At 40.1% G+C, this 26789-nt stretch overlaps 1 protein-coding gene and 1 long non-coding RNA gene across 2 annotated transcripts; one reads left to right on the top strand and one right to left on the bottom strand.

Moving 5' to 3' along the window:
* The first annotated feature begins 7187 nt into the window (after positions 1 to 7187).
* LOC143286881 (uncharacterized) lies at positions 7188 to 14846 on the top strand. Its single transcript, XM_076594791.1, has 6 exons — positions 7188 to 7274; positions 8898 to 9022; positions 9627 to 9741; positions 11264 to 11397; positions 13514 to 13590; positions 14559 to 14846. The coding sequence occupies exons 1-6, from the start codon at positions 7209 to 7211 to the stop codon at positions 14657 to 14659; spliced, it is 618 nt and encodes a 205-aa protein (XP_076450906.1). The 5' UTR covers positions 7188 to 7208; the 3' UTR covers positions 14660 to 14846.
* A 633-nt stretch (positions 14847 to 15479) lies between these two features.
* LOC143286882 (uncharacterized) lies at positions 15480 to 18555 on the bottom strand. Its single transcript, XR_013055870.1, has 2 exons — positions 17027 to 18555; positions 15480 to 16831 (listed from the first exon to the last, which is right to left on the bottom strand). It is a non-coding gene; the product is annotated as an uncharacterized LOC143286882 (long non-coding RNA).
* Positions 18556 to 26789: the final 8234 nt, after the last annotated feature.

Below are 26789 nucleotides of genomic sequence, written 5' to 3' on the forward strand. Positions count from 1 at the left end.
GCCTTGCCTTGCCTTGTTTTGCCTTGCCTTGTCTTTTTTTGCCTAGCTTTGCCTTGCCTTGTCTTGTTATGAATTGCTTTGCCTTTCCTTGCATTGCCTAGTCTTGCCTTGTTTTGCCTTGTCTTCTATTGCCCCGGCTTTTCTTGTCTTGGCTTGCCCTGTCTTCTCTTGCCTTGTTGTTTTATCTTGTTTTGCCCTGTCTTCACTTGCTTGCCCCGTCTTCTCTTGTCTTGTTTTGTCTTGCCTTGCCTTGCCTTGCCTTGCTCTGCCTTGCCTTGTCTTCTCTTGCCTTGCTTTGCCTTGCCTTGCCTTGCCTTGCCCCGTCTTCTCTTGCCTTGCTTTGTCTTGCCCTGTCTTCTCTTGCTTTGCCTTGCCTTGCCCTGTCTTCTCTTGCCTTGCCTTGCCTTGTCTTCTCTTGCCTTGCCTTGCCTTGCCTTCTCTTGCCTTGCCTTGCCTTGCCTTGTCTTCTCTTGCCTTGCCTTGCCTTCTCTTGCTTTGCCTTGCCTTGCCTTGTCTTCTCTGCCTTGCCTTGCCTTGACTTGCCCCGTCTTCTCTTGCTTGCCTTGCTTCTCTTGCCTTGCTTTGTCTTGCCCTGTCTTCTCTTGCTTTGCCTTGCCTTGCCCTTCTTCACTTGCCTTGCCTTGCCTTGCCTTCTCTTGCCTTGCCTTGCCTTGCCTTCTCTTGCCTTGCCTTGCCTTGCCTTGTCTTCTCTTGCCTTGCCTTGCCTTCTCTTGCTTTGCCTTGCCTTGCCTTGTCTTCTCTTGCCTTGCCTTGCCTTGCCTTGCCCCGTCTTCTCTTGCTTTGCCTTGCCTTGCCCTGTCTTCTCTTGCCTTGCCTTGCCTTGCCCCGTCTTCTCTTGCTTTGCCTTGTCTTGCCCTGTCTTCTCTTGCTTTGCCTTGCCTTGCCCTGTCTTCTCTTGCCTTGCCTTGCCTTGTCTTCTCTTGCTTTGCCTTGCCTTGCCTTGTCTTCTCTTGCCTTGCCTTGTCTTCTCTTGCTTTGCCTTGTCTTGCCTTGTCTTCTCTTGCTTTGCCTTGCCTTCTCTTGCTTTGCCTTGCCTTGCCTTGCCCCGTCTTCTCTTGCCTTGCCTTGCCCTGTCTTCTCTTGTTTTGCCTTGCCTTGCCCTGTCTTGTCTTGCCTTGCTTTGCCTTGCCTTCTCTTGCCTTGCTTTGCCTTGCCTTGCCTTGGCTTCCTTTGACTTGACTTGTCTCGCTTTGCCATCATCCAGTGGAACGATGTTTTGTATGGTTACAAATCTACAATGGACAGATTCCAGAGTAGTATTGAGGTTTGATTTATTAAGAATAAGTTTGTGTTACACACGCACAACCCCCACCCCCCCCCACCCCCCGAAAGAAAAAGAAAAACCCACAACAAAACAAACACAAACAAACAAACATGGAAGTAAAATGCAGTTTCTGCTTCATCTCGTGTGTTTGTTGGATTTGTTTTAGGTACTGGATTCGTAAAGCGCTTTATTAGAGCTTGCTGTTCTTTGTAACATAATAGAGGTTTTATGAGTTTTACTGTGAGATATTAGGTCAAGTATTATCACTGTCAAATCCACCCGTCCTGTTTGTATTACCACTCAGAAAAATGAACAGAACTTGCCGTTGTGTATCATCAATATATCTCATTTCGCTCAGTCTCTGTCAGCGACTGTCCCGTCTCTTTCACTTCCTACACCCCTCTCCCCCGCCCCTCACTCCCCACCCCCACCCCCACCCCACCCACCCTCACCCCCAACCACCTCCAACCCCCCTCCAGACCCCTCCCTCTCCCTCCATCTCTCCCCAGCAATGAGTAGACAAGAGCATGCCCGCACATCAATCGCAGTGTGTGCGCTCACTACACACACACACACACACACACACACACACACACACACACACACACACACACACACACACACACACACACACACACACACACACACACACACACACAGCAACAGCAACCTCAAAAACAAATACCACCAAAAAAAAAACCTCACAACGTGGTCGACGCCACAATCATCAGCAAACCTCCCACCGCAATGCAATGCACCGTAGTATGAATAATAAACGACCTTGGTAGTAGTAGTAGTAGAAGTGTTGCTTCGAACGTAGTAGCAGAGAGCAGCAGTAAGACCTCTGTTCTCCCTTCCTAGCAGCCCCTCTTCTTCCTTTCAAGCTGATTAAAGTGTGTCGGGTTTGGTGATCACCATCTGAGCTACTCCCAGGCCGAAAGACTCAGTGCGTGAATCTGTTGGCGAGGCTTCCATTCATGTCTTTCTGTTGATTGCAGTGGCTGATTAATCGCAAGATTTTTTTTTTTTTTTTTTTTTTTAATCTTTGCCGCACCGATGGTATGATTGCAGTGTTGTTTTGTGGTTTGGGTTACGCCTCTATCTGTTGTAATCACTTGTATATGTGTGTGTGTGTGTGTGTGTGTGTGTGCGTGTGTGTGTGTGTGTGTGTGTGTGTGTTGTATTGTTTTTCCAAGGTGGAGAGTTCTGTGTGCATACAACCTGCACGCACCTGTGCGTGTGTATAGACGAGTATGAGACAGTGAGAGAGACAGAGACAGAAAGCGTGTGTGTGTTCGTGTGTGTGTGAGTGAGTGAGTGTGTGTGTGTGTGTGTGTGTGTGTGTGTGTGTGTGTGCGTGCGCGCAGGTGCGTTCACGGGCACTGTATAGTGCATGTGCACGTGTCTCTGTGCTTGCGTGTGTGTGTGCGTGCGCGTGTGTATGCGTATCCACACACCGACACGGAGAATAACAGATGCACTCATGTTGGCTCCATCACCACTTCCTTCTCTCCTCCTCCTCCTTCACCCTTCCTCCTCTCCCCCACCCTCCCCACCCCTGTCTTCCCCTCGCTCTCGTCAGTCCACTACATCATCATGTATTTGAAAGGAACATTCTGATTTGGAAACCACTCAATGATGACGATGATAATAATATTAATAACAATAATGATGATGATGATGAATGATGATAATGATGATGATGATAACAGTAACAATAATGCAGACTGACGCTAAAACCTCCCAGACAAGGAACTCGTGGCGTTTCCAATAAAACTTACACACTATATATAAATACAACATATGCATTCGAGTTCGACATTCCATACAATAACAAGCGTGTACACACACACGCGCACACACACACACACACACACACACACACACACACACACACACACACACACACACACACACACACACACACACACACACACAGAGACAGAGAGAACAGAAATTCAAGAAGCATATTAGTAAATAACGTGTTCTTAGATACTTTAAACTGAGCTGGTGGTTTGTTCCATGCTGCTGGTTTCTGTTTGTCCCCGTCTGCGAAAATCTGTCATTCAGTGGTGTTGGTTTGGTTTGGTTTTATTTTCCAAATAACAATGCAGATTTCTCTCTCTCTCTCTCTCTCTTTCCTTTTCACAGGAACACGCATACATCTATGTGTGAGAGAGATGGAGAGGGGTGGGAGGGAGATCAACAGACAGAGACAGTAAGAAACAGTCAAACTGACAAGACAAAGGCCGAGAAGACAGCATTTGACGTAAAAATAACAACAGTGTATGCAAACTCTTACCACCAGCCCATTCCGAAGGCAATCACCCTAAGTATCAACCTTTCCACTCTGCGTCAGATCACGATCGAATCAGTCGCAATGATGCAATAATAGCCGTGATATAACAGCCCGCCCTTTACGGTACCCCTGCAATATTCCTAATGCCTCCAGTGCCACCCAGACGGTACCCCTTTACATCTAGATGAGCCAGGACATTCTCAGATGCAAATGACTGCTCTCATCCTTTCCACACTTCCGTTCTCCTTGGTAGATGCTGGGGGTTTTATTTCTCATTATTTCGTATTCAGATTGCCACTAAGGTGCAAACGGGGAAAAGAACCGGATGTTATGTATTTTTTTTCTTTCCTGTCATGACGTAGGAAGAAGGGTATGTTTTCGTTATTCAGTATCATGTGGTGATGCAGAATAAAATAGGTGTTTGCTATTCGAAATACTATCGTTCGTTCGTTTATTTATTTATAGTCTGTTCATCTAAGATGATGATATTAGACTGAAAACAAATGATATTATTATTATTTGAATTATTATCATTTCTATCATAACGATGCTTGTTTTTATTAATTAGAAATCGACATTTCTGTATATGCGAATGAAATATTAACGTGAGGTGCACAAAAGTCATGGGGGAGGGATAACCGGACGTTACGTAATTCCCGCTATGACGTAGAAAGAAGGGTGTGTTTACGTTACTCGTTTTCATGTGGCGATGCAGAATAGCGCCAGTGTTAGATATTCAGCTTCTTTTTGTGAGGTGCACAAAAGCCAGGGGGGGGGGGGGGGGGGAGTAGAGGTGGGAGACAGAGGAATGACAAGCGTTGAGACGGAACGGCTGGCAGACAATGAGGTGTCTTCATTCTCCAACGACTCTGTGTGGGCGTTGGGGAGGTGGGGGTGGGAGAAAGAGGAATGACAAGCGTTGACACGGGACGGCTGGCAGACAATGAGGTGTCTTCATTCTCCAACGACTTTGTGTGGGCGTTGGGGAGGTGGGGGTTGAGGGTGGTCGTGGAGGCAGCTTGGGTGTGTGGGGACGAGTGTGGCTCTGGCAGATCACAGACTGGAAACAAAGCAACGGGGTGTGCGTTGGCAGAACACAGTACGTGTAAATACAATGCAATACTTTGCAATGTATAACAACAACAGGCAATGTTGTGCAGTGCAATTTCACGGTAGGCCCTTCCTTGAACAGCCCAGAGAATGGCAAGATGTTTAGTTGGAAGGTTTTTTTCTCTGTGTGTGTGTGTGTGTGTGTTCTCAGTCTGTGTGCAACTTGCAAAGCAACTGGCTAGCCTCAGAAAGATACAACAGAAGCACAGTAAGGAATAAGGTGGTAGAATAGTTCAGACGCTGCATGCCAACACAGTGTCCGTGAGGGGTCTGGCTTCCAATCCCGGCCGTCTCGCCCTTTCTCAGTCCAAAAAGCAAAAATCAAAACTGAGCTTCAAGTCTTTCGGATGAGACGATAAACCGAGGTCTCTTGTTCAGCACGCGGCACTTAGCGCCGCGGCGGCTGTAAAAAGAACCCGTAGCAACATATATATATATATATATATATATATATATATATAAGTGTTGTCCTCTGGAGGCATATTTCTGTTTCCCGAAGAAATCCACTCTGACAGGTACACAAATAATTATGTATGCACTCAAAGCCTGCCTAGCGCGCTGGGTTATACTGCTGGTCAGGCCGATCTGCCTATCAGATGTATGTGGTGCAGCGTGTATGGATTTGTGCGAACGCATCGACGTGACGCCTCCTTGCCTTGAGAAACTGGAACAAAACGCTCGGCGTGTTCCTCTCATTTGTGTTGACCAGTGGCTGCTGAGTTACTGATCACGACCAGCTGTCAGCCAACACCTCTCCTACTGTGTTACGTGGGTCGCTGACTGACGTCAGTGTGTCTCCATCACCTGCAGTGGCTCCGCCACAATCACACCAATCAGACCTTCACGCGGTTATTTCCTTCAATAGATTGATATATATATATATATATATATATATATATATATATATATATATATATATATATATATATATATATATATATATATATGGCTAAAAAAAATCCTGATATTTTTTTTCAACATTTCTCCTATGAAGACATCCGTCTCGTGACATGTATGTCCCTTTTCTCTCAAGAAACATCATGTCATTACCAATATATTGTCTGTTGCCTGTTCCCGTCACACTTTTTTTTTTACGTTTCCTGTCCATTTGCAGGTAACCCTGCATTACAATCACAAAAGAAAGATGTTGATGAATGAATGCAGAATTTGTGGAATGGATGGATGAGAGATGAGAGAATTATAAATGTTTGATTAAAAAAAGAAAAAGAAAAGGGGGGAAAAAAAGACGACAACTAAAATATTTGATAAAAACAACAACAACACACATACTAAAAATCAGTCCAGGCAAACCCACATAACTCCTCTTCTTGAGTAACTCCACTGGCTGCCCATCTCTCACAGGATGAATTGCTTGCAACTGAACATGCTACCGTGTGTTTTAATGTCATAACCATGGCTGTACCAATATACCTTTTTGGCTTATTCCATCTACAATCGATCCTTCCAGTAGATCTCTACGTCCGGCTGCAGATACTAGAGAGACTGGTTGCTGACAATTCATCGAAGAAAGAAAACATCTCAATGTCAACTGAGGCTGTTTCTCCTGTTCTGCCGCCCCTGTGGTATGGAGCAAAACTGTCGGACCCCTTTCTCGGTCCCTCATCTGAAATCTGTCTACCTGCCTACCTACCCACCTACCGACCTATCTATATATATATATCTATATCTATCTACCTATCTATCTATCTGCCTATCTAGTCTATCAATCAACCTATCTATTTACCTACATATATATCTACCTATCTATCTATATCTATCTATCCTTTTTTCTCAATTCCAGGAGCTCCCTATCTGGGTGCTAGTTGCTTTGTTGTTGTTTTTGTTGTTCAGGTTGTTTTTCATATCTATTTTATTTTTATCAGTTAGCTGTGGCGGATATATGTGTGTGCCAGTGTGTGTTTGTCAACTTGTGTGCCAGTGTGTGTGTGTTTGTGTGTGTGTGTGTGTGTGTGTGTGTGTGTGTGCCAGTGTGTGTTTGTGTGTGTGTGCCAGTGGCCGGCGTGTGTGTGTGTGTGTGTGTGTGTGTGTGTGTGTGTGTGTGTCTCTGTGTGTGTGTGTGTGTGAGAGCCTCTGTGTGTGTATGTGCCGGTGTGTGTGTGTGTGTGTGTGTGTGTGTGTGTGTGTGTGTTCTTCGTCTTCTTCTTCTTCCATTAATGTTCAGCGGTCATAACTTTGACCATTATTAACATTTTTGCAAGTGCAAGTGTGTGTGCCGTGTGTGTGTGTGTGTGTCACACAGTGTGTGTCCGATGTGTGTGTGTGTGTGTGCCGGTGTGTGTGTGTGTGTGTGTGTGTGTGTGTGTGTGTGTGTGTTCTCTTGCTGCTGATATTGTAGTAGTTTTTGTTATCATCATCGTCGGTGTCATCGATTTTCTTTCTTCCTCTCATTGGTGGCACAAACAACACATGAATTGCTGTGTTTTGTTTGTTTTCGGTCAGTTTCGGTGTGAAGATTCGTCTGGCTGACTGATTTTACGTTCCTTTTGTTTAGACATGGCGGCCTCCGCGACAGCCGAACATGCCCAGGCGATTATTGATGATCAGTCTCTCGTGGAAGAGGTAAGTTTAAGGTATTAATTTCCTTTGGTATTTCAGAGTGTAATGTATCTTTACAGCTTGAAAAATGTACCGTTCTAGTCTTTGTTTTTGTTTTTCAAAAATTTAGTTCTTGAAGTTGAACTGAACACGATGAGTCACGTTTTCCATGGGCTTGCTGGCGCATGTTGTGAAATTGAAATCTTTGAAAGATTTATAAACGATCTGTTACAAATTAGTTTTTCAAGACCATTTTTGATCAAACGTTGGACAGTCGGCAATATCCACATTTCCCCCCCTTCAAGACGGAGTGAGTAGTGTCCACAACAAGCCGTTAACGTTCACTCCGTCAGTCATACAGAGGGTGGAGGGGAAGAAATGTGGACATTGCCAGACAGTCCATGTGGTCATGTTTGCTAATGATAATAACATTACTTCACAATTTTTCCACCGACACACACTATAAAATTTATCAGTTGATGTGGCTGACTGGAGTAACTGGGAACTTTCAGTTACACAGTGGATCAGTTGTGGGAAGAGTGGCAGTCTGAGAGTAACCAGTTACACTTACAGGCCTTCCAGTCTAAAAGTAACAAGTTGCTGGCCTTCCAATTTGAGAATGATTTACTGATTTGGTGTTCTATACATACATACAAACAAACACACACACACACACACATATACATACATATATATATATATATATTTATATATATATATATATTTCTTTCTTTCTGTCTTTCTTTCTTTCTTGCATAGGAAATGGGGGAGGGGGGTACATGGAAAGAGATGGTGGGATGGCTGAAGTGACAGAGTAGTCAAAAAGGAAGAGCTACGAAGAACTGGACTGACTAAAAAAGTAAAAGTGAATTATAACAGTGAATTAAACATCCCTATAACAGTATAAAGCATGTGATCAATCAAAGGTAGATACTAGCCAACTGGACTTTGATTTAAGCATTTAGATTTTTTTTTAAGTAATAAATAATTATTCAAAACATCTCCTATTAGTCCTAAGGACAAATACATGTTTGATGGAAACTGGTGAGCTACTTTTTGAAAGATCAGTTGTCTTGTTTTTGGACACTGGACAAGTTTGTGATAGAGATTTACTTCTTTTCCACATAGACACTATCAAATTTTTATTTTTGTAAAATTCAGTTTGAAAGGAATTCAAATGGAATCAATGAATTAAATCAATATATGAAATAAAAAAAATATATGAGGGGTATCTCAGCCTGTATTTTGAAAACTTACGAAGTCGGGATTGGTCACTGATGTTATGTTGTGAACTCATCTTGAATAGATAGTAAACATACAGTAGCTTATACGTTATATTCTGCATACCAGTAGAGACACATAAAATGTACCATAGGAACTGGTAATATCGAAAGTTTAATAGGTAAACTGCTTATGTATGTTGGCATTAGTGATTGTTTTTATTCTCTTGTTCTGTAATGAAACAATAGACTCTACATGCTTGTTGGCATGTGAGAATGTGGCTGTGTGAGACTCATATTTATGTGTGTGTGTGTGTGTGTGTGTGTGTGTTTATGAATTCGTATGAGTATGTGTCTCTGTGTGTATATGCATATTTGTGTGTTTTTGCATGAATGTGTGTGTGTGTGTGTGTGTGTGTGTGTGCAGCAACTGTGGGAGGAGTTGGAGAAGGAAGACATTCCCTCCTACATCCGTGAGTCTCGGCTGGAGGCACTGAAGAAACAGTCCCAGCAGTATCACATGATGAAGGAACAACAGCATGGGGAATACACGTACTGTACACCTATCTAAGCATTCTTAACTTGTCTGTTTTCTGGTGTGTTTTTGTTGTTGTTGTTGTTGTTGATGTAGTTACTGTCACACATACACATAAATATATGCGCAGATGAACGTACTCACGTGAAAACACACACATGCGTGCGTGCGCATGCACACACACACACACACTCACACTCACACACACAAATGAATGCACACACTTGTTTGTGTACACAAAGCACACACATGCACGTGCAAGCAGATTTCCATACATGCATACACACACACACACACACACACACACACACACACACTTGTGATGTGTATATATACATATATATATAGAGAGAGAGATAAGATAGATATATGTGTGTGTGTGTTTGTGTATTACACACACACACACACAGTGACACACACAGTGACACACACACACACACACAGTGACACACACACACACACACAGTGACACACACACACACACATATATATATATATATCATTATATGTGTGTGTGTGTGTGTAGATACATGTATACATGTATGTATCAGTCAATGCTTTGATGCCTTCTTGCAGTTGGAACAAAAACTGTCGTTGTACATGTGATGCGATTGGTGGCAGGTTGCTGGAAGATGAAAAGACATTTCTGGACACGACAACCTCCATCACCCACTGCGTCGTCCACTTCTTTCACCCTGACTTCAGACGCTGTTCCATCATTGATGGACACTTAGAGGTATACCGCAGTGACCTTTTCTTTTCTTATTCTTCCATGCTGTGAAGTTTGTAATCTCTCAAAACAGAATATTGCACATTTACCTTTACAAAGAGCTTCCACCCACATTGATATACAGAATATTTCAAATTTACCATTACAAAGTACTTTCACACACCTTGAATATGACAGTGTTCAAATTCATTTACGCGTTAATGTTTTCCGATTACAATGACACAAGGATGCAGTGCATACCCTGCAGCTCACTGTTGTATGTATGCGGTGTGAGACCTGGACTCTCCAAGCAGACTGGGAAAGAAGGTTCCAAGCCACAGAACTGAAGTGTTATCGTAAGATTCTGTACATCAGATTCACTGATCGAGTTACTAATAAACAAGGGTACTAAAACGTCAAGCACATTGGACCAAATGAAAATCTGCTGAAATCAGTGAAGAAAACCTTATTGGTATCCCTATATGACAAAGTCCAATTGCATTGCTAAAACAGTTCTCCAAGGAACTGTTGAGGGAGGGAGACTGAGGGGAAAACAGAAAAAAAGCAGTGGACCAAAAACATTGCAGAATGGATGTGAAAACTGTTTGCAAAGACCAAGGCTTTGACACACAAACAGTAGACCTGGTGGATTCTGTTGCACCCCAGTGACTCTTCTCACAGTTGACTTACTTTTGACTTATTCCTCTTGATTCCGTGGGGAACATAGGGCCGCAACGACACTCCTCCAACGCACCCGGCTCTGGCTGGTCCTCTTCAGTTCGGCCCACGTCATTCCGGCCGCCCTTGTCTCTGCCTCAATGCTTCTCCGCCAGGTCTGCTTCGGACGGCCAACTTTCCTTTTCCCCTGTGGGTTCCAATCAAGAGCCTGTAAGGGAGCCAGTTAAGGGAGAAGAATAAGAACACACACACACACACACACACACACACACACACACACAGAATAAATAGAACAGGCACCACTGAACACCACTGAAGTGACTCAGCAGCAGTGCAGGGTCTCCTCTGGTGTGTGGCCTCCTGGTGACTTAACATTGATGGTTTCCTGCGGACTGCCGACGCTGGAACTGTGACGGACGTACGCAGGTGTGGCCGTATATGGAGGAATCCAAATGAGTGGCATGGGAGTAATGCCACTGAAACGGTGCAGATGATGGGGCAGCCAAAAAAAAAAAAAAAGATTATTTATTTATTTGTATTAACATATACCCTTGTGTGCAGGAAACTGGATTTCTAATCACTGATCCAGGGAAATGTGTGTGTGTGTACATACACTGTATGCCATTGTGTTCAGAAACTGTCACGGGAATACATTGTGGAGAAGGCCATTGGTGTGTGTGCATGTATGTACTGTTATATGCCATAGTGATTGTGTGCAGAAACTGTCGCAGAAGTACTTTGAGACCAAGTTGGGCTGTCTCAGTGTGGAAAAAGCTGTATGCTTGTGTGTATGTGTGTGCCAGTGTGTGTGTGTGAGGGAGAGAGTGGATATAGAAATGCATACATGCATTTGTTATGTCCCTGTGTGCAGAAACTGTCACAGAAGTACTTTGAGACCAAGTTTGGCCGCATCAGTGTAGAGAAAGCCAAGTTCCTGGTGAACAAACTGAAGATCCAAGTGCTGCCTGCTGTCTACTGCTTCAAGAAGGGCATCGTGGTGGACAAGTAGGTTTGAACATTTGAGATGTTTATTGTCACCTCCGAGATAGTATCAGTATCAGTAGCTCAAGGAGGCGTCACTGCGTTCGGACAAATCCATATACGCTACACCACGTCTGCCAAGCAGATGTCTGACCAGCAGCGTAACCCAACGCGCTTTGTCAGGCCTTGAGAAAAAATAAATAAAATAGAATAAAATAAATAAATAAGAAGAAAGAAAGAAAGAAATAATAATATAATTAAAAATAAATAAATAAATAAAAAAAAATAAAAAAAAAATAAATAAATAAATAAATAATAATAATAATAATAATGAAAATAAAATAAATAAATAGATAAATAAATAAATAAAATAAATAAATAAATAAAAAGATAAGAGAGACTGACTGCAGTGCAGAATGGACAGGAAAACAGTTTGAATAGAACGTGGCTTGGACACACACTGACACAGCCAACAGACCTGGGGGAATCTGGTGAACTCTTCCTGTGTGTGTGGCGCCCCAATGACTCCTCACAGAGTTGAGGGAGAGAAGAAAAAGATGATGATTTAAGAATTGAGGTGGCAGAGTTGAATTTAAGTACTTTTTTTTTTTTCTCAAGGCTTGACTAAGCGCGTTGGGTTACGCTGCTGGTCAGGCATCTGCTTGGCAGGTGTGGTGTAGCGTATATGGATTTGTCCGAACGCAGTGATGCCTCCTTGAGCTACTGATACTGATACTATCCAAGACTGAAGTCTTGAAGAATTGAGGTGCCCATGTAGTATGCTTTGTTCAGTGTTAATATTTTGTGGGGGGGCTGTGTGTGTAGGAGGGGGGGGGGGGAATGATGTATGTTAGAAACACCCTTTCAGATAGTCACCATACTGTATATGTATTGCAATTGCCAGATGTGTCGTAAGGTGTCATTCTGCTGTATTAGTGTAATGTGTGGAGTGGAACTCTGTTATGATGGTGATGATGTTTAGAGACAATATTATCTTTTACAACAAGGGTAAAAAAACGAACAGAAAAAAAAGTGTTATGTCATTAGCTGTATACCTTTAGTTTCAAGGAACGTGAAGCGTGCAGGCTGATCCATATACACTACACCACATCAGCTTTAAGAAAATATAAATGAATTACCAGAATTGATTTATTTACCTATCAGTATATCTTTAGCAACAAGGGATTACAAATTAGAAGAATAATGGTGAAGGCATTCATGAAAACAACAGAACAGAAGAAAAAAAAAGAGATTTAATGAAGAATATATTATATTAATGCATTTAAAAGAACCCACAGCAGCAAAAGGGTTGTCCCTGGCAAAATTCTGTAGAAAAGTCCACTTTGATAGAAAAACAAACACACTTGCAGACAGAATAGGAAAAAAAAAAAAGGGTGGCACATCTCTGTGGCAACATACTTTAGCCAGGGACAGCAACCCAGTTTCACATAGAGGTCTCAGTTGTGACAAAACAGTAATACAAAACAATACACTACACATGGGAAGTGACCTGTCAGAATAGCAATAGACAACAACTGTAACATTGTATTCTCATTGGAATTGACAGTTTAATAATGAAAAGAATTTAAAGATGCACATATCTCTGCCTAGCGTGATGCACACAAATGAGTGCCTGTTTGTGTATGGTGACGTGTTGTGGGGAGGGGGGGGAGGGTGTGACTGCTTTTAAATTTTGCATTGAAAAATGAAGATTTTTATTGCACTTGTGACGTGTGTGATCGGTCCTAAGAGTTGGAAGTGGATTTTTCAGTTATTATGACATGGTTTTTGTTTATTGTGATATCAGGAATAGTTTTAAGTATTGAGACAGGGTTTTTAAGTATCGTGATATGATCTTGCATTATTTAGGTTTTTTCATGTGATATGTGTGATGAGTGTGTGTGTGTGTGTGTGTGTGTGCATGAATTTGTGCTTGAGTGTTTGGTTGGCTGACTGTAAATGGCTATGCATGCAAGTTCTTTTTTTCATTTTAGTGTTCAAACGCTTGTTTTAAACGTCAGTATTTACATTGTACAGCGCAGTGGAGCTTGTTTTAAGTGGAAAGGCGCTTTACAAATCAGATTGTTATTATTATTGATATCATTATTATGATTATCCTCTGATGGTTGCTGTGTTCTAGAATTGTCGGCTTCGAAGAGCTGGGTAACACAGACGACTTCAGGACAGAGGTGTTGGAGCGTCGCCTTGCAAAGTCAGGTGTGTGTGACTATTATTTTTATTTCTGTTACATGACCAACATCAATTTGCTGATGACTCTGTCGTGGTTCATGCATGCTGGGTATTTTCATGTCTCTGTAATCCACAAAACACTGGTTACAGGATCTTTAACGTGCATATTGGATCTTCTGTGTGTATATACACATGAAGGGGGTTCAGGCACTGGCAGGACTGCACATATGTTGACCTGGGAGATTGGAAAAATCTCCACCCTTTACCCACCAGGTACTGTTACCGAGATTTGAATCCATGACCCTCAAATTGAAAGTCCAACACTTTAACCACTCGGCTGTTGTGCCCGTCAGTGGATCAGTTGTGTTTGAGTACAGGGCTGCTGGTGTGTGTGAGTGTTGTAATTGTGTGGCAGTGTGTGTGTGTGTGTGTTTGAATATGTTTTACTTGTACGTGTACACAAAGTAAGTTTATTTTCACCTATAATCAGTTTTGTGTGTGTGTATGTGTGTGTGTGCTTGTGTTTTTAAAGTGTGTGTGTTTAACATCAGCATTTTCATAGCAACTGGAAGGATGGTGACTATGGATGAGATTTTTCTGACCATCCCATTTATGAATAAGGTGCCTCAGCATCAAGGTCTTAAATAATCAACATACCTTTCAGAAATAACTTTGATATTAGAAAGTAATGAACACAAAAGAGGATTAGAAAATAATGAACACAAAAGACGAAGAGAACAGATTGTAAAGTATCAGAAGTAAATCTTGGGAAAGCCTCCCAGGATTTACTTCTGATACTTTACAATCTGTCAAGATTGTGTGTGTGTGTGTGTGTGTGTGATTTTTGTTCAAGATTCGATGTGTTTAGACACAAGCACATGAATGATTCTGCAGTTTGCTTTGATTATGAGTAAGTACAGTGCGTCTTGCTGTCCATGCTTTGAGTTCATGAAATGGGTGAGACATGTTTGGTTTTTGTTGGGTTCCCTGTGCAGGCTGCATTGAGATGGCAGAAGACGAAGCTCCAAAGACGATATTTGGGGTGCAGAGAAGTAACAAGCAGGATGAGGATAGCAGCGATGACGACGATTATTGATCAGTTTCCATCGTAGCTGGTTCACGCCTTGTTTACAGGGCTGGTGAGGTGATCAACAACCATTGACTGTTTTTCATACTTGCTGATCTGAGTGTCTTTTGATATTATTTGTCATCAGTTACTGCTTATATCATTTTGTATATTCATGGCACCTTTTCAGTAAATCAAAAATGGATGAATTGCTAAAGTGGATGAGTTTGCCGTGCACATGGGCACAAGAGAGTGTATAGCTGCATGTGAGTGAGAGGGCAGAGTGTGTGTGTGCATGACAGGGAAACGGAGACAGCGAGTCCTTCTTCTTCTTCTTCTGCGTTCGTGGGCTGCAACTCCCACGTTCACTCGTATGCACACGAGTGGGCTTTTACGTGTATGACCGTTTTTACCCCGCCATGTAGGCAGCCATACTCCGTTTTCGGGGGTGTGCATGCTGGGTATGTTCTTGTTTCCATAACCCACCGAACGCTGACATGGATTACAGGATCTTTAACGTGCGTATTTGATCTTCTGTTTGCATATACACACGAAGGGGGTTCAGGCACTAGCAGGTCTGCACATATGTTGACCTGGGAGATCATAAAAATCTCCACCCTTTACCCACCAGGCGCCGTCACCGTGATTCGAACCCGGGACCCTCAGATTGACAGTCCAACGCTTTAACCACTCGGTATTGCACCCGTCAACAGCGAGTCCAATTTCTGGCTGGCCAATGCTTGCACGGAAAAAGACAGACAGACAGACAGACAGACATACAAGCTGAAAAAAAAAAAGAGAAGAGCAACAAAAGGAAACACAAATAGGACTGACAGTGAGCATTTTGTGAGTGTGTGTGTCTGTAAGAAAACAGACAGGCACCACTACTGTTATGACAAAACACTGCTGCACATATGAAGGAAGGAGGAGGAGGAGAAGCCAAGCCTCTCAAAACTCAGTCAGTCAGTACCATCATTTATTGTTCATCATCAGTGCACAAGAGCCAACATTAACGCAACGCTGGTGCTGTCCCACCAAGTACAAAGTGTAAGCATTGATCAGAAATTGCACATAAATCAGTCTGTTTCTCACATTATGGGACTGTTTTGTTGTGTTTTTTTTTTTCTCTCTCTTAAAATCAAGTCTAATAATACACATGTTCCAAACCTGAAAGCAAAACCAATCTTCAAGCCTCTGTCTCCTTTGGTCAGAGCAAGTGCTTGTACACTCCCAAGATCAGAACCAAAGTTTTTCAATAAAAAAAAACTGTTATGCGATTCTTTCAGGTCGCTCTGGTTTTAGCTTAAGCACCTTCACCATAAAATACAACAGCATACACCATTTAAACAGACTGACTAAAATATACTTTTATATCTATATGTACATACACACATACATAGCAGAGACTTTTTCACAAGGAAACCCCACATTAAGATGTAAAATTTCACTGTTATGTATGTGCTGTCCCATAAGACTTCCACCGTTAATGCACACACACAACTGATAGATTCTAGTTTTGTACTGTTTATATATACAAACCTCACTGTTGTTATCACAATCCATACATATAATAAATATATATATGAATGTGATTTCACAAGGACTTTTGTTATTGTTTTTAAAACAGTGTAGGGTTGGGTTACATTTTACACATTAATTTTGTACACCTACACAGTACTGATGCTGGTGAGGTGTCAGAAGAATTACAACTTTATTTCAGATGCTCATATGCAGGTCTGATGCATCTCCCAATAAAAGTAATACAAAGACTCCTATTCAATGTCATTTTATTTCTTAGAACAAAAAGTGTTTTCAATACCTGTCAAAGTGATTCAACGACAAAGTTGACAGAATGGACTGTCCCTGCATTCCAAACATACAGCGATGAAGACCAGGAATTTCGAATGATGGAATGCAAGAAAGATGCTGGTTTGTGTGTATGTGTGTGCCAGTGCAGACTGATGTTCTGGACTAGGGGTACATGTTAGGGTCAAGGTTAGAGGTCCAGAGCCTTCTTCAGTAATCATGGCAGTTGATTCATCATATCCACCGTATCCACGACTTGGCATAGGAATGCTGGGCCCAGTCCTCTCCTTCCACTCTTTTGACATTCCCCAACCAAAGTAATGGATACCTATCTGTTTACGTCTAGGTGGAGTGGGGAATATCAGGGTAACATTCCCCAACCAAAGTAACGGATACCTATCTGTCTTCATCTGGAGTGGGGAATATCAGGGTAACATTCCCAACCACAGTAACGAATACCTATCTGTTTATATCTGGGTAGAGTGAGGAATATCAGGGTAACATTCCCCGACCAAGGTAACGGATATCTATCTGTTTTCATCTGGAGTGGGGAATATCAGGGTAACATTCCCCAACCAAAGTAACGGATACCTATCTGTCTACATCTGGGTGGAGTGAGGAATATCAGGGTAACATTCCCCAACCAAAGTAACGGATACCTATCTGTCTACATCTGGGTGGAGTGAGGAATATCAGGGTAACATTCCCCAACCAAAGTAACGGATACCTATCTGTCTACATCTGGGTGGCGTGAGGAATATCAGGGTAACATTCCCCAACCAAAGTAACGGATACCTATCTGTCTACATCTGGGTGGAGTGAGGAATATCAGGGTAAAGGGCCTTTCCCCAAGGACACCGCACCAAGTATCGAGTATCGAACCCTCGTCAATGATGAAGAATGGATCAGATGTCCAACACCTGACTAATTCTGCAACTGTGCCTCAGGCTTGTGAATAGGATCAACATGTTTTCTTCACCATCTGATTATCATGTCTGTGTACCTTCATTTATAGACAGGGATTTCACAAGCAATCTTCATCAGGCTTCTTTTGGCAAAAAACTCAAATGAAAAAACAAAGACAATTTCACAATTAACTCGGGTTTGTTTTTCAGAAAGACCATTCTGTAAACACTGTGATGCCTCTGACTTTGAAGGTTAATCTTTTCAATAAACTTATATATACAAGCAGATCAGAATGGAATCAAATAACGATTAAAATGAATCAAAAACAACCAGAAACAACATCTGCAAAAATATGGGATGTCACCAATAACTCCATAATCAATATCCCTCTCTTACCTGTAAAGGCAAACATAACAAAACAAGAAGAAACAACTTTTTAAGATCAACATGCACACTACCTGTCAAAAAAAAAAAAAATCATTACCTCTTCTTCCGAAACAAAGTTCTGGAAGAATTCAAACAATATATTTTTTATGACATTAAAACAACAGGAAAATCAGACATATATATTTATCCACTTTGGACCCATTTAATGGCATTGAATATTCACTGCTGGTGAGGTGGTGGACTAGAAAACACCCAAAAATAATACAGAAACAAAAGCACATGTTGGAATTATCTGTTCACTCACTACAGTAGAACTGGAAGAAAAAAAAAAAACACAGCCACAGGGGGTCTGGGCGGACGCTGTCATCAAGACTACACATTAACGAAAAACCACTGTACTGGGTGACAAGAAAAATCAAATGAAATTATTATATGATTTTTATGAGCCTCCTGACATGAGCAATTTAAAAAAAAAAAATTTTCACAAAAAAAAAAAAAAATCACAATCAAAATTTCAACCAAACTGGTGCACAATTAATTTTTTTGTAACCAAAACTCACAATCAAGACTGCAGCTATACCACTGAGGTGACCAATGCAACTTTTTGTCTCAAAATCACTTCGGGATTTTGCATTTTTGTATCAAACTAACACGTTAGTCACAAACTGCAGAGATGCCCACATGAACAGCGAAAAACAAAATGCAAAATCAGAAACACTGAATGAATTAGAATAAGGCTAAGTGAAGATTTGAGAACTATTTCAGTTTGTAACATGAAATAAAAGGATTTCTTTAACTGAACTTACAAAATACTGTCAGGTATATAAGACATACCCTAAAAAACAACATCAGCAAAAAAAAAAAAAAGGAGTGGAAGTGGTGTGTGTGTGTGTGTGGGGGGGGGGGGGTGTAACCCTATTATCAAAAACTTTCTGTCAATGAACTGTTAGTTTGGACTTGTGATGACACCTTCTGTCAAATACTGTTTATTCTTTACCCTATTATCAATAACTTTCTCTTTATCAATGAACTGTAAGTCTGGACTTTTTGTGATTATGCGTACTGTCAAATATTGATTATTGTTTATTCTTTCATTACGTTTTTCCCATTCATTCCTTTCTGCCATAATTATGCTTTTGTCCCTACGAGATGCCAATCAAAAGGATGAATGCGCATCTGTTCATGCTTATACTTATGATAATAATAACAAAAATAAATGTTTTGCACACACTTCAGAATATTTAATCCCCCCAGAAAGGACAACTAATTTTCTTGCTATGTGCATATTGTTTTTTTTAGTTCACTTTGGGGAGCAGATGCTTGACTAATGCAGAGACCTAACGTGCTAGTTGGGGCTTGTGAAAATGTAACATCATCATATACTATGAAACAAGTAGGGAGGGAGAGAGAAAAGAAACACCATCACTGATGAACCAACATTATAAATCCCAACACTCCGCTACCGAGTGCGACGTTATGTAATAATGCCAATGATTATTCCGGCCTTCAACAAATAACCAGACACCTGTTCATTTTGTCACAACTTGAAACATATTTTCATGCTTTGATTGATTACTTTATGTTGAGAATTCAAGAAGAAGAAAAAAAAAAAAAAAAATGGGGAGAGAAAAAAAAAATCCCTCTAGCCTGTCTTCTTCTTTTGCTACTTCATATATCAGTACCTCACTACCCGAGACAATGACAAAGAAAACATTCCTGTAACTCTGTCACGTCTCTAAAAGCACTAACAATGACAAGCCAGTAACTCACAAAGCACACAAAAACACACACACACAGAACCACTAACAATAACAAGCCAGTAACTCACAAAGCACACAAAAACACACATACAGAACCACTAACAATAACAAGCCAGTAACTCACAAAGCACACAAAAACACACACATACAGAACCACTAACAATAACAAGCCAGTAACTCACAAAGCACACAAAAACACACACATACAGTACCACTAACAATAACAAGCCAGTAACTCACAAAGCACACAAAAACACACACATACAGAACCACTAACAATAACAAGCCAGTAACTCACAAAGCACACAAAAACACACACATACAGAACCACTAACAATAACAAGCCAGTAACTCACAAAGCACACAAAAACACACATACAGAACCACTAACAATAACAAGCCAGTAGCTCACAAAGCACACAAAAACACACATACAGAACCACTAACAATAACAAGCCTACTCACAAAGCACACAAAAACACACATACAGAACCACTAACAATAACAAGCCAGTAACTCACAAAGCACACAAAAACACACATACAGAACCACTAACAATAACAAGCCAGTAACTCACAAAGCACACAAAAACACACACATACAGTACCACTAACAACAACAAGCCAGTAACTCACAAAGCACACAAAAACACACACATACAGAACCACTAACAATAACAAGCCAGTAACTCACAAAGCACACAAAAACACACACATACAGAACCACTAACAATAACAAGCCAGTAACTCACAAAGTACACAAAAACACACACATACAGAACCACTAACAATAACAAGCCAGTAACTCACAAAGTACACAAAAACACACATACAGAACCACTAACAATAACAATCCAGTAACTCACAAACCACACAAAAACACACACATACAGAACCACTAACAATAACAAGCCAGTAACTCACAAAGCACACAAAAACACACACACACAGAACCACTAACAATAACAAGCCAGTAACTCACAAAGCACACAAAAACACACACATACAGAACCACTAACAATAACAAGCCAGTAACTCACAAAGCACACAAAAACACACACATACAGTACCACTAACAATAACAAGCCAGTAACTCACAAAGCACACAAAAACACACATACAGAAACACTAACAATAACAAGCCAGTAGCTCACAAAGCACACAAAAACACACACATACAGAACCACTAACAATAACAAGCCAGTAACTCACAAAGCACACAAAAACACACATACAGAACCACTAACAATAACAAGCCAGTAACTCACAAAGCACACAAAAACACACATACAGAACCACTAACAATAACAAGCCAGTAACTCACAAAGCACACAAAAACACACACATACAGAACCACTAACAATAACAAGCCAGTAACTCACAAAGCACACAAAAACACACACATACAGAACCACTAACAATAACAAGCCAGTAACTCACAAAGCACACACATACAGAACCACAAACATGCAAGAAAGAAATAGACGTGGATACACAGAATATAATGGAATGGAGCGCCTCACAAGACAGCTTGAAAAGGAATGTTTTTAGATCTGTTTTCAAAGATGCGAGTGAGGGACTGTGATGGACTGAAAAAGGGCAGCCAGTTCAGGTTTGCACAGCTGAAGCATTCCAAAAAAAAAGTTACCTGGGAATGCAAAAGATTCTATCATCAGCGGAAGAATGGACAGACCTTGAAGGGACATATTCACCTTAAAAGGTCAGAAACACACTGAGATACAGTTTTAGAATTTACAAAAAGCAGAGACAAGAGATCTTGTTCTTAATCCTCTGCTGAACAGGTGAAGAGGTGTACAACGCAGGTAAAGAGGTGTACAACGCAGAGACTTCTAAGTTTGGCAGCATCGTTGGTACTTAAGTTTGAAAAATGCCTATCATCATGACTTCTTTTTTAATTTCTCTTATTTACAATCAGAGATATCCTACAACTCTTTATGAATGAAAGAAAAAAATAATCTCTCTAATTAAATCTGACACTGCCACCTTATACTTACTGTAGTTCACTGAAGTACCACAACATAAAAAGACAACAACTGGATATACTTTGGACAGCCATGATCAAAACATAAAAGACACAACTTGTTAACATAATCAACTGCATACACTGTACAGCCACCATCAAAACACAAAAGACACAACTTGTTTAACATCATCAACTACAAAGACACCAACTTTTCACATTACCAAGCACTCCTTTTTAAAAGGGATATGCAATAAAAATAATAATAATGTATTTAAAAAGAGACATGTGAAACATGATGATATGATATCATTAAAAAGAGATATGCACGAGTAATAGCAATAATATGATGATAAATTGGTTAATGGGTCGAGAACATCAAGTGCACTTGGTACAAAATACACACTTTTTAACAACATATACTATAACTGTCAGTACAGTATACATTTCAACCAAAAAGACCTTTCTCTCACTCCTGTAGGTTTGGATTTAAAATGCACATTGTGGCACAGTCTAAATCTGTTATTTTCTCTTTAAAAAAAAGTTTGTATTTCACTGAGGCAAAAGATGGAAATAATCATTTAAAAAAAATATACATCATCAAAAACAAAAGAAGTTTGTGTTTTGTTTCAGAGAAAAGATGAACTAACTCACTGAGCCCTGAACCCGAGCAACACTCTGGCGTCAAAATTCATCTCTTTTTTTTTCTTTTCTTTTTTTTCCCCACGTTCCTGCACATGCACAAACCGCAAGCGAAGGGAAGTAACTTCTACAGTATTTCTGGCTGTGTCCACATGTAACAGACTGCTGGAGAGTTCCGTGGCCATCTTGGATCTTGTGCAAGCGCATCTAACTTTTACTCGAAATCACGAGAAAAGCCAAACGCAATCGACTTTTACTCGAAATCACGAGAAAAGCCAAACGCAATCGACTTTTACTTGAAATCACGAGAAAAGTCAAATGCAATCGACATACACAAAAGCAGCAAAACGTGCTGTCCTCCCTTTCTTCAGTTGATAGTCTCCACTGCTACAACCAAACACTGTACAATTAAGTGCCATTGTATGTACAATGAAAACAAAACAAAATATGGCGAAAAAAAGTCGAAAAAAAAAAAAGCCAACAAAGTCTGCTGTTTCGCACATTCTGCCTCTCTCGGCTGCCTTTGCTGCTGGCAACTTTGGAGAGCCAATCAATTTCAAAGGCACAGATCACGTGACGCGCCTCTATGAGTCATGTAAGCACGGAACTCTCCAGCGGTCTATCTGGAGGAACAACAGTATATTTTCTGCATTTATCCGCATCAATATGGCAAGGAAGCCTGCCAAGGCTGTAAGCTACCCAGAGGTTGAATGGATTAATGATAATAAAAACTATTCCACATCTAGAAAAAGCTTTTTATTTAACTGGTAATGTGACTAAGAAAAAAAATAAACAAACAAACAAACACACATACACAGACAACACTATGAGTATGATAGTCTGTATGTATGCATTTCGTTTAACTGTGTTAAAAAAAAACAACTATGACATAAAACATACACAATCAAGTCTTAAAATGTTTCTCAAACAGCTGGGAATGTACCGAAATGCATGAACATGTGATCAAACAGATACGGCATTTCTAAACAGTTCTTACTCTTGTGTAAACTTAAACCATCTTAGGGGCATCATTTAGTCTCAATGAAAATGTCCACTTTCTGATTAGTTACACACAAAACAGTATGCCATAAATTTTATTAAATCAACCATCTACAGGTAGGTTGTATCCATACACGTATTTGTGATAAATGAAGTAGCAAAAAGATATGCTTGAACATAAACTGATTGTTTCTTCTGATATGAAAACACCGTTATATTCAATCATATACATGATATATTCTTTTTTTTAAATAAAATAATACTAACGGCATACAAAATATAAGTAAACTAACACATTAATAAATGCATATGATGTAGCTCAGTTCTTGGTAACACATAATGCTTTGTAGCATATAAAAAATGAACACATAAATACATTAGAAAGAAAGACATATTCAGCTTTCACACACACTGTGCGAAAAATGACAAAAGTGAATATCAGGACAGGTGGGTCAGGGAGAGGAGGCAATTCATCATATGGGTTACCCTTCATTCTTTCCATGCTGGAAAAAACTTCTTTTTTTTCGTGATAACATGACCTTTTAAGACTCTTGAGCAAATCTTTTTCTTTTTTTTTATCAACCAAACAAACATTTCTTGAAAAATAAAACAAAAATGAAGCAAGGGGGGTAATCACAGAGAAAAAAAAATCCCACCACAGAAGAAACAACAGGAAAAACAAAACAAAAACACCCCTTGAAACAAAGTTGGGGGCAACAAATATTAGATCATCTACAGGATTGCATCTGCCCAGAGAATCAGAGTCAATACAAGTGACATTCATCATTATCATAATCATTTTCATTTTTACTCTCAACGTGACTGTTATCAATGCTGATGGTGTTTGTGTGTGAGCATGCATGCCTGTGTGTGTCTTTTTATGAGCATTATCTATTCACATGCCTCTGCTAATGACACGTATATCCTGCCATGTTTCCCAAACTCATAAAGCCTTTCACTCATGAACGCAGTTTCAGTCACATGTCTGGGGTCATGACATTATCAACAGTGGGGTTGGTCATGTGATTACCGTAACTACATTTGCAAATGGCGACTGCCTTGCAGGTTTGAAACAATCTCTCAGCAAGTTTTGGATCGATTTTGATGCAAGAATTTTGTGTGTGTGTGTGTGTGTGTGTGTGTGTGTGTGTGTGTGTCAGTGTCAGTGTGTGTGTTTTGTAAAGCAAAACGTTTTTGACTGTGTTAACATGTCTGTCAGAATGTACAGTGCAGAAGAGATGGCTAGAATTTGGTTTGATTTTGATACATGAAGGCAACAATAGCAATCATGAAAACAGAAGTAATTCTATTGTTACACAATACCAAATATATTGACAGGTGGGGGACACGGTCAGGTTCAAGAACGGGTGTATAATAAAAAAAATTAAAAACACACACAATATTTTAGCTTCATTTTCTATGAAACCCCCAAGACAAAGGCTTCAAGCTGAAATACTGTGCACACTGTGTGTATGTTGCTATGTTGTCTGATAGTTTTTACATGGTGGGGTGGAGGGATTTAGCAGATGAAAACATCATAAATGAAGGTGGCTTTTATATCTAATACAATTGCAAATATTTCAGAACCATTTCCATCAATCAACCATATAACACAAAACTTTTTTTTTTTTCTAAACATTTTGTGTATCTTTCCAACAAGGTCTTTGTTATTTTCTGAGTTACCTACGGCTGTAAATACTAAACATATGATAATTAAATTCTCCTACATTTTCCTTCAACAAAATTTGTATCCATTTCAGCATTATTTAATTTTTTGTGATTTTGTGTGTGTGTGTGTGTGTGTGTGTGTGTGTGTGTGTGTGAGGTTGGCAATTTTGGGGCAAAAATTACAAACAGTTCCTGGAGTCAAAGGATTAAATTAACTGGACTGGATGACTTGTTAAACATGAAAAAAAAAAGCTCTCCCTTGCAAATAGTATGATTGTATATGTACATATTGCAATCAACAAGTTATCTGAGAGAACACATATTATTTTGACCATTATCAAATGTGCAACACACACACACACACACACACACAGAGAAAAGGGAATATCAACACAGACATGCAAGCCAAAAACCACTTTGCCTGAACAGACCGTACTTTGGCTAGTATGGATGACACACATATTTCTTTCTCCTGCAGATGATTCATCAATACAGCAAATGTGCAAATGTCTGGTGAGCAGCTGGTTTGTTTTTTTTGTTGTTTTTTTACTTTCTCCCTGATGTTTGATTGCAATGTGCCAGTGTTTACTTTATCAATTTTTTTTTTTTTAAATCTTGGTGCTAGTGCCCACTCCAAAAATTAGGGCTGTGTTGACACCGCTAGATTCAGTCAGTGAAGACTGTCTTTGTGCTCACTGTTTCAGTTTTCAGTTTCTAAAGGAGGTGTTACTGTGTTTGGACGAATCCATGTACACTACACCACATTTGGGTTTGGTTTTGTTTTTGTTTGTTTGTTTGTTTTTTTGTCTGTGCGCTTAGAGTTGACTTAATCAAGATTTTGTGCCTTAGTATTATTATTATTAGTAATAGTATTTCTATATATTTTTCTTTTTTTTTTTTTTTTCTTATCTTATGTTATTATTATTATTATTATTATCATTATTACATTTTTTTTTTCTTTAATAATTTTTTTTTTTTTCTTGCTGCCTGACTAAGCGCGTTGGGTTATGCTGCTGGCCAGGCATCTGCTTGGCAGATGTGGTGTAGCGTATATGGATTTGACCGAACGCAGTGACACCTCCCTGAGCTACTGATACTGATACTGTCGGACAGATGCCAGACCAGCAGCCTAACCCAACATGCAAACCAGGCCTTGAGCATCTGCATATATATATATGTGTGTACCTATCAGTGTTTCGCCAGAATTTTGCCAGAGAACAACACTGATATCGCCTTGGGTTCTTTATCAGTGTACTAAGTGTATGTTGCACACAGGACCTCGCTCCCTCACCTCATCTGAATGACTAGACACTCAGTTTGATTTTCCAGTAAAACTTGGGAGAAAGGGCAAAACCAGAATTCGAACCCAGACCCTCACAAACACCGTACTGGCAGAGAGATGTCTTAACCATTCTGCCACACTGGTTCTCCTCACTGACTAGACACTGTCAAACTATCATTTTGGCATGCTGAGATAACAAAGAAATTCCACTCAATTGCTAGGTATGCTATTCATGATTGTCATAGTTTTTTTTTCATGGTATATACCAGTTATAGCTCAGTAAAACATGTACATGACTGAAATGCAGGTGTTTGTTGTTGTTTTTTTAAACACGTCTGTAAAATGGTCTGTAAATGAATGAAAACATTTTGTGAACTACCAATTTATGTCAATCTCTCTTGTCATATTTGCAACATGATATATCAGACTTTAAAATCAATTCCACCACATTGGCGTATGTTCATCAACACTTTCAGTCCCCTACAGAAAAGTGCCAACATGGTAATATCAAGCTCAAAATCATCTCAACGCCAACAATATATATATATCAGTGCCAGTCTGGTATATCCCAGCACAGCGCCCTCTGCTAAATAATATCTTGCCATTGACAGCCTTTTTCTTCACTGACATTATTCCATAATCCTATTTGCCACTGTTACAAATTATGTGTCACCATCATCATCATGAAACAGAATGATTCATTTCAAATACAACTGATCTTTATACATCT

The sequence above is a fragment of the Babylonia areolata genome, chromosome 10 (assembly GCF_041734735.1).
Source record: "Babylonia areolata isolate BAREFJ2019XMU chromosome 10, ASM4173473v1, whole genome shotgun sequence".
NCBI classification, from domain to species: Eukaryota; Metazoa; Mollusca; class Gastropoda; order Neogastropoda; family Buccinidae; genus Babylonia; species Babylonia areolata.

Bases quoted from the DNA above. Each gene is read 5' to 3' on its own strand.
- LOC143286881 (XM_076594791.1), top strand. From the start codon at position 7,209: ATGGCGGCCTCCGCGACAGCCGAACATGCCCAGGCGATTATTGATGAT. The intron at 7,275-8,897 runs GTAAGTTTAAGG...GTGTGTGTGCAG, and splicing joins ATCAGTCTCTCGTGGAAGAG to CAACTGTGGGAGGAGTTGGA. The intron at 13,591-14,558 runs GTGTGTGTGACT...TTCCCTGTGCAG, and splicing joins GCGTCGCCTTGCAAAGTCAG to GCTGCATTGAGATGGCAGAA.